Below are 12,908 nucleotides of genomic sequence, written 5' to 3'. Positions count from 1 at the left end.
TCAATTCCAGGTCAGGGCACATGCCTGGGTTGCAAGCTCGATCCCCAGCAGGGTGGGGAGGGGTGCAAGAGGCAAGCGATCAATGATTCTCTTTCATCATTGATGTTTCTATCTCTCTCTCTCCCTTCCTTCCTCTCTGAAATAAATAAAAATATATTTAAAACAACACAATAAGGATATAGTATGTAATTGTTAATGATAATCTAAGCACTGAAAGTTTTCATCTTAACTGTTATGACACAGTGGTGTATTCACCTACTCACTGCCTTATTTTGAGTTAGATTTTTGTCATTCTGTGAGTTCTGCAAATCAAAATATTTTAGAATAGCACTTGGATGGCAACCGTTAGAACCTTCTCTGGTTGTGTGTACTGTCCAGACAAGAACCCAAGTTGCTGAAGCATGATTTAGGTAAGTTCAGATTAAGATTTAGCTACCTTGCAAACACAATTTAAGATAATTTCAATAACATGTGTTTTCAAGACCATATGTGACCGATTATATCTACCAAGTCATTAGGTTGAATCATTTGGATACTGCTTTACCCTTATTCTCTCTTTTATTCTCCCAATGTAAAACCTTTATTTAACTGGTTTATAAGGGTCATGGATCTGAAATTACCTCTAGCAAATAACCCATAACAACTTCTAGAATATATGTGTAAAGTCACTTGTGTTGTAAAACCTTGATAGCTATACTTTATTGTTCAAGGAAGCCTTTTATGGAGGCACAAGAAAAAAAATGGAGTCCACATTTTATTTAAATCACCTCAGTTGCAGCCTATCAGTTCACAAGTACTAGGAAAGCATGGGTGATAAATCAACAGCGATTTTATTAAATTTTATTTTGATTCAGAAATTTTACTTGTGAAGAAATTATTAGATATTATTTAGAAGGTAGAATCTACATAGCAAGTGTGTTAAAGAAAGTTGAATTCAGTTTAAAAAATATTTATAAAAGTTCTTACTGTCATAATATATGTAATAGCTAATGACATGCATGACAAGCTTCTAAGTGATTTCCATCTCATTTGAGCCACTCCCAAACTTTCTATGGTAGGAGCTATTATCCCTTTTCTATGGATAAGCACAGATGAAGAAGGAATCAAGGCAATTAATTCCAAAACACTATTAGAGCAACTTGAGGGTAGGGGAGGAATCCACTGAGCTGGATCACACATAACTTAGTAACTGACTTTTAAGAAACTAAGACCTAAAAAGTAGAGAACATTGTGCAAAACTTGTTTAAATTTTCTAAAATGGATAAATCATAATCCTTGAAGTGAACAGTTTTCCAAGTATTAGGGAAAATAAAATAGCACTGAAATCATGTAGCAAGATAAACCGTGTTATATGGGAAGAGAGAGGCATGAAATGGTGTGGTCTAAAGGGAGGAGAGATCAAAGAAGGAGCAGGTTAGTTTGTAAATAAGGCCCCACCTGTAACAAACATTTAGCACAAATACAGTAATACATATATGTGCTTTCAGATCCAGAACGTACTCATGAAAAGTTATAAGCTGTTGTCTCCTTCTTTCTCATGATTGAATATCTGTTCTTACCCAGTTTGCTTTACTTACCTAGCCACATTCATTAGCCTTCTTTGATATAATCGCCAAAGAATGCAATTGCATCTCCCAATGGCTGTGGTTTGGTCCCTAAAGTAAACTGGTCCCTTTGGGTGACCATTTTCATCCACGGTGCAGGCCACCGCTAATTCTTTCTGCAGTATTCCAAATTTTGTAATAGGCAGCATTTGCTTTGTTCCCAAATCTGCAACTGTGACATGTTCAAATTATATTTTAAATAAATGAATCTAAGTACAAACTAAATTTAGCTTTGCCTGTGATTTTCAACAAGATAGAGAAAACTAAAGTGAAAAATATTCACTGAGTGTGTATTGTGCTTAGCATGGAGCCCCATGGAAAGAGAACTGTCACCTGAGACTGAGTCAGTTACTAAGTTATGTGTGATCCAGCTCAGTGGATTCCTCCCCTACCCTCAAGTTGCTCTAATAGTGTTTTGGAATTAATTGCCTTGATTCCTTCTTCATCTGTGCTTATCTATATGCTATTCATTATTCAACACCCATCTTAAATTCTACCCCTTTAATAAAATTTTTCCACACTTTGTAACTGGATATGTGAACTTTCTCTTAACCACTCTATTATATTCTACTCCCTTTAACTCATTTATCTTTATCATATTTAGATATGCACAGACTAGGTTGCCTTGAGGCGAGAATTATGTTTTTTAAAATCTTAATAATAATCTTTGAAGCCTTAAATATAATGATTTGCATCTACAAATGAGTAATGAGTGCTCAATACATATGTGAGTGCTCAATACATATGTGAGGAATTTAGTTAAAACAAATATTAGATGGATACTTTCATATAAATGGCAAATCAATTCTTATTAAATTTTGCAGGTAAAGTATGACTAATTTTTTACAACATAATTCATTTATCTACTACACAATTCTATTTTGTATATATGAATGTATATTTCTTTGTAAAATATAAGGATTTTATATTAGTGGTATAATCTTTCACAAAATTATTAATGATTCAGTTATTCATAATGTACTTTAATAGACTTTATTAATTTTATTCAATAGAGTTACAATAGGACTGCAAGCAAAATTTAAGGCCAAGGTTTTTGTATTTTTTTAAAAGATTTTTAAAATGGATGTTTAGAGGGAGAGGAAGGGAGAGAGAAATGCTGATGTGAGAGGGAAACATTGATTGGCTGCCTCCTGAATGATCATCGGGAATCAAACCCACAACCCAGGCATGTGCCCTAACTGGGAATTAAACAGGGAACCCTTCAGTGCAGGGGACAATGTCCAACCCATTGAGCAATACCGGCCAGGGCAAGGCCAAGGTTTTAATTAAAATTTCCGCTGCCTTTGGTTCCATGTTTCATAACAATAAAACAAACCCTTCACACTGTATAAATAAGTATTTAGGTACAATGTCATTTCCATTTTGGAGGAGCAAAAAATATTACTGTCTAGATGCTGGAAAATAAAATAATGAGGGGCATGCCAGTATAATATTTGTTATGAAGAGCAATGTTAATATATCTAAGAAGGTATAAAGCCAAATGAATATAAAGTAATTTTCATTATCTTTACTTAAAAATACACACATAGTAAACCATATGTGTTTATTTGATAATTATGTGATAATTAACATACCTCAGCTATGTTATAATGTTACTTATGGATATATTTGTCTTCGGTTTTTCAACATCATCTAACTTCCCATTTTTCCTTTTAGACTTTAAAGCTGTCAAGCCGTGTTCTAGATAAAATCAGTATTGGACAACTTGTTAGTCTCCTTTCCAATAACCTGAACAAATTTGATGAAGTATGTACCTACTGATATAATCTTTTATTCATTATCGTTAAAAATCGTACAACCCTGAAGGTTTTCCTGGGTCAGATAATGGTAATAAGTGGTTAAGTAGAACACATCTCTCTACCTTCCCTATTTTTGAAAACTGAGAAAGGTAAGTTGTGTAGTAAGGTGCCATTCTGGGGTCTTGTGGAACCACCCAGTTCAGAGGCATCTCAGCTTGCTGGGTAGGTGGTGAAGTTTTTCAAAATTCAATCCTTATCAGATATTGTTTACTTTTAATACTTTAAATCACTTATTTACTTTGGTTGAATATGATATTCTGAGCAATTTTTGGTCAGTGCCATCTTGTGTCGCAAATAAATGCTAGTTCCTTGAGAACAGATAATGTGTCTTATTGATCTTTGCATTTTCAATATTTAACGTTGCATTGAGCCCTAAACAGGCGCTAAGTAAATTCCTGTTGCATTGAGCATGCGTTTATTCTGAATATGTGGTCGGAGTTGCGCCTTGGAGACGGGGCTTCTGGACAGTCTTGTTCTCTCATGGCTCTTGCTTTCTCCAAATAGAAGCAAGTTATTTAAAAGAAATTCTTGACATGACACTTAAGAGATCCAACGTCAAGTCCCCTGGATTAAAAAAACAAAACCCATACATAAAAATGCAGTAGCTTGAAATGTGTTCCTTGGGAAATCCTAGTCTGTGTGTAGAAGGTTTAAGCATATTTGCTACGTGTTTTATGTAATGAATACCTAGATTTTAGTGTGCTCAGAATCGTGAAGTGTTTGATTGTAGAAGATCATTCATTTATGCTCGTCTGTTTTTTTGGGGGGGTGGGGTGAGGGATAAAATATCACCAGTTTTCACCGTGATTTTATTTTCCAGGGACTTGCACTGGCGCATTTCGTGTGGATCGCACCCCTACAAGTGACGCTCCTGATGGGGCTGCTTTGGGATCTGTTACAGGCCTCCGCCTTCTGCGGACTTGCTTTCCTCATAGTCCTCTCCGTTTTCCAAGCTGGGCTAGGGAGAATGATGATGAAGTACAGGTAGCACTCTATTTACATAGCTTGCAAGGGTTTTAAATTCAGTTTTCAATAAACCCAGGACTGCTCTGTGCATTACTTACTGGGTGTCACTAAAAAGGAATTATTTGATTTTATTTATTTATTTATTTACCATATGATTTCACTTACATATGAAATCTAATGAACAAAATAAACAAACAAACAAAATGGAAACTAGATTCAGAGAACAGACTGACAGCTGTCAGATGGGAGGGGTTTGGGAGCTGGGTGAAAAGGTGAAGGGATTAAGGGAAAAAAACAACCTCATAGACAACAGTATAGTGATGACCAGAAGGAAAGGAGGGTGAGGGTAAGTAAAAGAGTGTAAAGGCGGGGGGCGGTAAATGGTGATTGAATGACACTTGCCTTTCGGTGGTGAGCACACCATCAAGGAATTATTTTAATGGTGCAAATAATACTTCCTATATCAATGGGACATTTTTTACTTGTCAATTTGTAGAATTTCTTTATAAATATGTCACCATTCAGTTCACTTTTGTAGATCATGAGATTTAAGTATAATGGATAAAACATTAATTGAGTGGGAAGGAACACATAGATTTTGGGTAGTTTATAAGCTTTTACTACCTGGTTCATGGATTATCACATCAAAGCCTTAGTTACTTTATATTACAGAATGACTCAGTGATATCAGTCAGTGCTTAGATAGAGGAGTTTGTCAGCTAGAACATGATAGAAAATGTACAAATTTTGGAGTCAGTTAGCTCTTGGCTGGAATCCCAGAGTGCACCCTTACTAGTTACGTGACCTAAGTAAGCCACTTTACTCCACTGAGTTTCTGGTTTTTTCATCTTTAAAATAGAGATAACCACCACTCCTAGACTGTCAGTAAGGATCAGCAATAGTGTATGAAATGCATCTACTACAATGTCTGGTACATAGGGGTCATTTATTAAGTGGTAGCTATTATTTTTTTCATCTATTTGATAATAAAATGCTGTTTAATAATAAAAGAAATGTGACTTTTTAAAAGCTTGAGCAGTTCTTTGTGTATAATGTGCCTTGTTTTTACTAATTATTAAATTGATTGATTGACTTACAGAGATCAGAGAGCTGGGAAAATCAATGAAAGACTGGTGATCACCTCAGAAATTATTGAAAATATCCAATCTGTTAAAGCATACTGCTGGGAGGAAGCAATGGAAAAAATGATTGAAAACCTAAGGCAGTAAGTCATTTCGATAGTTTCAATATCATTAGTCAGTGAATGTTTAATATTTAAAAAATGACTTTCAGTGGACTTCTAGCTCATATTTGAAGTTTCTGACAAACAATTGTATTAAGTTATCTCAAATATTATGTGTTAGTGGCATGAAGTCATTTTCATGGGCTGTAGATTTACATCATTTGTCAGGTGTGTTTTCACTAGAAAGGTATTTATACCTCACAAAAGAATCTCTTATATGTGCTTATAGCTGCTTGCTACACTTATTTGACTAAAGTAATACTCCTAGTGCTGGAGGCTGATTGAAACCTGAAGCGGAACTGCTAGAGTAAGAAGTGCACAATTCTGAACCAAATAAATGATTGGCTGTTGTTATATTTTCCTTAATCTCTGCGTTATGGCTCATGGAAAATGAAAAAAGAAAACAACATCCCGCTTCCTTTGGTTAAGATGTTTGTTCTTCCTTAACTTAAAAATAATAGCGCAGGGTAATACCTATACATCATGTTTCTGTAAACCTTCCCCTTGGGAAGTCAGTTCAAGTAACGAAAACCACATCCTCCTGAGTTAGAATCAGTACTCGACACCTATCTCTAGTCTTGTTTCGCCTCAGATAACCTTTCTTTCACTGATTAGTAAAGATGATATCCAGCAAAAATAAAAAAGTATAGCACAGGCTGAGATAAGATTACTGAGATAATTTTTGGCAAAATACAAACTAAGGTAGGCATGAGACCATTTATCTTTAGTCAAGTTCCATGTTCTGCAAACTGCATTCAAATAAATGCTCTGGGAGACTCAGTGGGGATAGATATACTGTTAGAAGACAGATAATTTCAGAACGGATAACGTGAGAGTTTCACAGGGAAAAATACACTAAGAAGAAGAGCAGTGCCCTTTTGGATGGTGTGACTGTGGGTTATCAGGAATGCAGGCTGCTGATTCCAGTAGACAGTGATGGCAACTGAGCTGCAGGTGTGTGATTGGAACAACAAAAGAAACGCTGAAATGTTAAGTCCTTTGCCATGTAAATAGAAAGAGTAAAAGGGTATTTATTTCCTAAACAGTATTGCTCACCTGTTTTTATTATGCCTTTCAAGACAAATCCAGGAAAGGAATTATATTTTCTTTCCAGAAACATCATCGTTAAAGATCTTGGGAAATTGTTTTGTTCAAGTCTTTTTTTTTCTCAATAGCAAGTGTTTTCCATCACACTTACCTCCTTCATCGTTCCTGTGCCTACAAACAGGCAAAGCAAGAGTGAAAAGTTTTCTCAGGTGTCAAGATAAACTCTTGGTCAGGTCTTTCTGCTTGCTGACTTTCCCCCGCTCTGTTCCTCAAATGATGATATCTATCCTTCCTACTCTGTGTTTCTGTTTGACCAATTCTAATAGGAAATGCTTGGTTGTAACTTGTATAATCCAGTTCCTTAATCTGGCAAGAAATTGTTACCTGAAAAGGCTGGAAAGTGCTGACGTAAAATGGGAAAGCAAGAATTGCTTCTATTCAGAAGAGCAAATATAATGTTCTGGAAGAGATTGGTAGGATGCACTTCAAAGGGGAAGTTACCTCAGCTTGGGCCACTGTTGAACTGGGCAAAAGGCTGTGCAAATGTTAGCATAAGTACAACTTACCTGAGAAACTTTTTAAAATACAGATTATCTACTCCTTTATTGCTCTCTGGTGATAAAGTCACTTTCAATTTTTTTATAAGAAACTGATAAAATATTTTTATGACTCATAAAGTGTGAGTGATTTTATTATGGAGAGCACTGCTTTCTTGGTGATTCTTATAAATGTTCTTGAATCCATTATTCTTTTCCTATAGTACACTTGTTCCATTTTCCTCAACTGTTTCTAATACATTTCAACAACAATTTTGACAGATTTATAAACATTTTTGTAAACTGTGTTTTCTAGCATTTTATTAATATCAGCAGAGCCAGTATTAGTCTTTCTTGGGTGAAGATTAAAGACAACATAGTAAGTTCCAAGTGCCAGGCCCTGGGCTGAAAAGTCCTTTATCTTGACAGCAACTCCACCAGGAAGCTGTATGCTTCCCTTCTACGGATGTGGATTCTGAAGGATCAGAGGGAAGAACAATTTACTTAAGATGGCATCGCTTTTCCTGTCACAGCCAGGAGTCAAACCCCAGTGAGATTCCAAACTCATAATCTGTCTTCAATGCCAAATAATCAATAAAAGTAAGCATTAGACTATAAATCAGAATCTAGGTTGGGCACATTGAACTCTATTTTCTTCATCAGAGTGCTCAAGATTACATTTTTTAAAATATGTTTTATTGATTTTTTACCGAGAGGAAGGGAGAGGGATAGAGAGTTAGAAACATCCATGAGAGAGTAACATCGATCAGCTGCCTCCTGCTGGGGATGTGCCCACAACTAAGGTACATGCCCTTGACTGGAATCGAACCTGGGACCCTTCAGTCCGCAGGCCAACGCTCTATCCACTGAGCCAAACCAGTTAGGGCACAAGATTACATTTGTTAAACTTGAAAAAAAAAAAGAAGATTCCCTCTGAATTCTATCTCTTAAGAATGAGAACCTTTCTGAGTTATGCAAATGTGTGAAAGTAGCACCCAAATGCCAGGCACACCTATTTCTCCCTCCCACCAGGACCCTCTACTGTCTGTGTCCCCACTGCTCTTTCCCTTATAAGAGCTGAACAGGAGAATCACGTGACCCGAGCTTTTATGGTCCTGGAAGAATGGGACAAAGTTGAAGGCCGTATTGTCCTCTGTTCTCACCTCTGCACTTCCTGTTTTCTGGTTGGAGCATTTAAACCTCTTCTGTGTCTTTAAAAAAAAAAAAGTTCACATTTGCGGTTTAGCCTAGATTCAGATCAGAAGTATAATGTGATTGCAAATAATTATACTGAAATGAGAGAGACAAAGAGGATGCAGGATTTTCATTCATAATTTTCAAGAACCACCCGCAACAGAATCACTTGGGTTCTTTTTTTTTTGAGGCCTTCTCCAGACTCACTCACTCAATGTCTCTGAAAGCTGGGCCTGAGACTCTGTATTTCAAAAAGTTTCTCAGGTAATTTTTACTTACGCTAACATTTGAGAAACACTCCTCTGTGGCTTATATGTTATTTTTAGTGTTCCCCAAAGCCAAGCTAGAATTTCTGAAGTGCTAAGAAGCTATTAGGGAACCACAGAATTGTCTCTTTTTTTTTTTTTCATAAATCTTATAACATTGTCCTCATTTCTACACCTAATCACTTAAAACACCAACCAAGAAACAAAAAATTATCGAAGTCTCACTAATCTTACTAATTATAATGAAGTGATAAAGGTGTGAAAATAATGTAATAATAATTGAGCTTAGTAGTTACAGTTTAGAAATAATATTTACAGGTATTATGGACAAAACACTGATGCATTCATTTCTATTCCTCTTTCAGATAAGGTAAGTGAGGCCCAGAGAAGTTAACTAACTTGCCCCAGGGCACAAAGCCTTGCGAACCTGTGTTCAGATTCCAAGATGCAAAGGAAATGAGCATCCAAATCTTACTGTTTTGTTTTATAGAACAGAACTGAAACTGACCCGGAAGGCAGCCTACGTGAGATACTTCAATAGCTCAGCCTTCTTCTTCTCAGGGTTCTTTGTGGTGTTTTTATCTGTGCTTCCCTATGCATTGAACAAAGGAGTCATCCTTCGAAAAATATTCACGACCATCTCATTCTGCATCGTTCTGCGCATGGCAGTCACTCGGCAATTCCCCTGGGCTGTACAGACATGGTATGACTCTCTTGGAGCAATAAACAAAATACAGGTAATGTACCATTAGTGGGCATTGTATACAATGATTTTAGAATAGTTTAGAACTTTAATAGTGGGCAGACTCTCTTGGGCCTGTTTGATGCTCAGAATTTTCTCTCTTGACATCTATATGTGGTCTAACAAGCCCTAGTAATGAAAGTTTATTGAAATAAAATAAAAGCCTGTGAGATCCTCTCAAGTCAAAGCAATTGCAGAGAATATTGTTTCTGTATTTTGGGGAATTTTATTCAAGTAATCAATCAATTGGTTATTCTCATGAACTTGGCAAATGTGCACAAAGATGGTGGCAGATTTACCAGGAAGTTAAAAAAACTTTCCAGCTAATTCTAGGAATGTTCACTTCAAACTTTTCCAAGTATTTCCTGGGGCAATATGGTGGATGCAAATGGTATTTTATATCACATGAGTTACCTTAAAACCTCAGCAATGCTGATGTAGCTGGTAGCTCTGAAGAAAAGTTCTAAAGTCCTCAAGTGATGAGACTCAAGTTTATACAAAGCTAATTTAATCACTACTATGAACTTGTATGTGATTTTTATAATTAATATGCAGGTGAAAATGTTTTTCTTATACTTTTAAAATACTATTTAAATATTTAACCAGAAAATAAGTCATTGTGACATACATAAAGGTGATGGGGAAAGGTGAGCCACTTTTCACTGGTTCTGCCATTATTTAATCTAGGCCAGAGTTTGCAAATTGTGGCCCATGGACCTAATTTTGGCCCCTAGACGAGTTTCATTTGACCTTCACATTAAAAAGAACAAAAACATTAGAATTATTTGCCAACATTTAAAAATGAGGAGATGTCACATATGCAATAAATTGTATCTTCAGCCTCTTTTGAAGGATTGGAATATATAGTAAAGGGGTCCTCTTCCCTAATTTTATCATATTTCAAACATGTGAGTTTGAGATCTGCAATTTAGGCAAATTGATGAGTGTAGCTCAAAACCATAGCAGGTCTTGGACTAATCTTATTTCTTCTCTTAACCCATCACAGGTGTGTGTGTGTGTGTGTGTGTGTGTGTGTGAGTGAGAGAGAGAGAGAGAGAGAGAGAGAGAGAGAGAGAGAGAGAGAACAGACCTATAGACCAGAAATGAGAAAATGAAAGTGTCACAGAGACAGAGAGGGGCCACTGAACAGGAACACATCTTGAAAAAAAATTAGAGAAAAAGAGAGAAACCAAAATTGAGGTAGCAAGAGAGAGAAAAGTTAAGAAGAAAGGGGCATAGTGAGGCAAGGACCAGGCTGGTTTCATTACCTCCAGTGGTGAAGACTTCAGGATGCCTGGGCTTAATTCTTCCTTGTGCTCCCACTTGCCCTCAGAACACTGTGAATGGGAGTTTCTATAGGGCCCTTTTAGAATCAAGGTTTGATGCCTTAAAATTAGTTATATCAGATCTTCACACCCTCAATTAACCCAGAGAAGTGATGCTAATGATGCTTCTAAAAAGCTATAAAGATAAAGATACTGGTTTTCTCTTTGTCCTAATTGAGGCAAATTGGCTAATGCAGGATGCTTTGTAAGTTCTATAAAACACTAGAGGCCTGGTGCATGAATCGTGCACGGGGGGCAGTGGTGTGTCCCTCAGCCCAGCCTGCACCCTCTCCAATCTGGGACCCCTCGAGGGATGTCCAACTGCCCATTTAGGCCCCATCCCAGTAGGATGGGGCCTAAATGGGCAGTTGGACATCCCTCTCACAATCCAGGACTGCTGGCTCCCAACTGCTCGCCTGCCTGCCTTCCTGATTGCCCCTAACTGCTTCTGCCTGCCAGCCTGATCACCCCCTAACCACTCCCCTGCCAGCCCAATTGCCCCTTACTGCCCTCCCCTGCAGGCCTGGCCACCCCTAACTGCCCTCCCCTGCAGGCCTGGTCACCCCTAACTGCCCTCTCCTGCAGGCCTAGTCCCCCCCAACTGCCCTCCCCTGCAGGCCTGGTCCCCCCCAATTGTTCTCCCCTGTAGGCCTGGGTCCCCCCCAACTGCCCTTCCCTGCAGGCCTGGTAGCCCCCAATTTCCCTCCTCTGCCATCCTGGTCACCACTAACTGCCCTCCCCTGCAGCCTTGATCGCCCCCAACTGCCCTCTCTTGCAGGCCTGGTCCCTCCCAACTGCCCTCCCCTGCTGGCCATCTTGTGTCCACATGGGGGCAGCCATCTTGTGTGTTGGAGTGACGGTCAATTTGCACATTACTCTTTTATTAGATAGGATTAGAATATAACAACAATATTTTTGCTCTGTTTTTATTAACAGGATTTCTTACAAAAGCAAGAGTACAAGACATTGGAATATAACTTAACAACTACAGAAGTAGTGATGGAGAATGTAACAGCTTTCTGGGAAGAGGTAAGAATTTAAAAAAAATTACTTAAATAGTTAAGCATTTTTTTGTGTGAATGTCATTTTCATATTAATGGACAATGAAAATGAGGTTAGAACTGGAAGGCGAACCACTCCACTTATTTTATGGATTAAGAAGTAGAGGCTCAGGAATGTTAAAGATGTTATTGAAGCCTCTTTACATTTTTCTGAGTCATGTAACATAACATATCAGGAAGTAATACAAAGTTCATTGATTTTGGATCTGGGTAGGGCTGAATTTGAATCCTGGTTCTGCTGTTTGTTATCTGTGTAATCTAGGTCGAGTTATTGAACTTTGTGGAGCCTTTGATTCTCCATCTGTAAAATGGGAATATTAATATTCACCTGACAGACTTATGTAAAGTCTCCAGCAGAATACCATGCACATAATAATTCCTCAATAAATGCTACCTTATCTGATCTCAAGTTCCAGTCCAAGTGCTTTACAGACTCCAGTCAACATAAAGATGTATGAGATCTCTACCCATGTATGGTTTTCTATGATTTGTGCTTATTTTAATTTATTATTAAACAATCCTCATATTTCTCAAAGTCAGAAAATATATTATCAATGATTTTCAGCCTCTCATAAAACAATATCTGATTATTGAGAAACCCTGTTGAGTTCCTATTTCTTCTCACTAATATCTGTGTAAAGATAGGAGTTATGAAACCAATGTTCTATTTCTACGTACTATACAATATCTTAAATTTGTTTTATAAGCAACATGGTCACCAGAGCTTCACTTTACTTCATGTTTTAAGATATAGGTAAGAGAATAATTCTTTTTTTTTCCACTTTACCTAAAACTATCTTTTATTAGGATTCTGGTCAAGAGAATAATTCTTTATCTGACTAGCGAAGTTGTTTGTGGAAAAGTGTGTGGATCAGATTGATATTTTTTGCTTTTAGAAATTTCAAATGCCCTTCTAGATATGAAGGAAAAATACATTTGACATTTTCACAACTGTTTTCAAACAACTGCTTTCCTACTCTTAGACAAAAGTCCTCAGTTTCACTCTCCTAAAAGTATGTGTTGTCTCCTTTAATTCTCATAATAGTCCTATGACTTAGTAATATTAACATTTTCATTTCAATGATAAGGAAATGGAGGCTTAGA

The 12,908-nt window shown here is 37.1% G+C and overlaps 1 protein-coding gene across 1 annotated transcript in view; it reads left to right on the top strand.

Annotated features, from left to right (window-relative positions):
• The window catches only part of CFTR (CF transmembrane conductance regulator), a 194,069-nt gene that overhangs the window by 57,506 nt on the left and 123,655 nt on the right, over positions 1-12,908 (top strand). Inside the window, exons 5-9 of the mRNA XM_054726453.1 lie at positions 3,282-3,371; positions 4,245-4,408; positions 5,490-5,615; positions 9,167-9,413; positions 11,680-11,772. Coding sequence (XP_054582428.1) covers positions 3,282-3,371; positions 4,245-4,408; positions 5,490-5,615; positions 9,167-9,413; positions 11,680-11,772 — 720 coding nt within the window. The remainder of the gene's footprint in view (positions 1-3,281; positions 3,372-4,244; positions 4,409-5,489; positions 5,616-9,166; positions 9,414-11,679; positions 11,773-12,908) is intronic.

The sequence above is a fragment of the Eptesicus fuscus genome, chromosome 14 (assembly GCF_027574615.1).
Source record: "Eptesicus fuscus isolate TK198812 chromosome 14, DD_ASM_mEF_20220401, whole genome shotgun sequence".
Classification (NCBI taxonomy): domain Eukaryota; kingdom Metazoa; phylum Chordata; class Mammalia; order Chiroptera; family Vespertilionidae; genus Eptesicus; species Eptesicus fuscus.
Note: the sequence above shows the minus strand (reverse complement) of the source record. Positions and strands in the feature narration are given on the sequence as shown.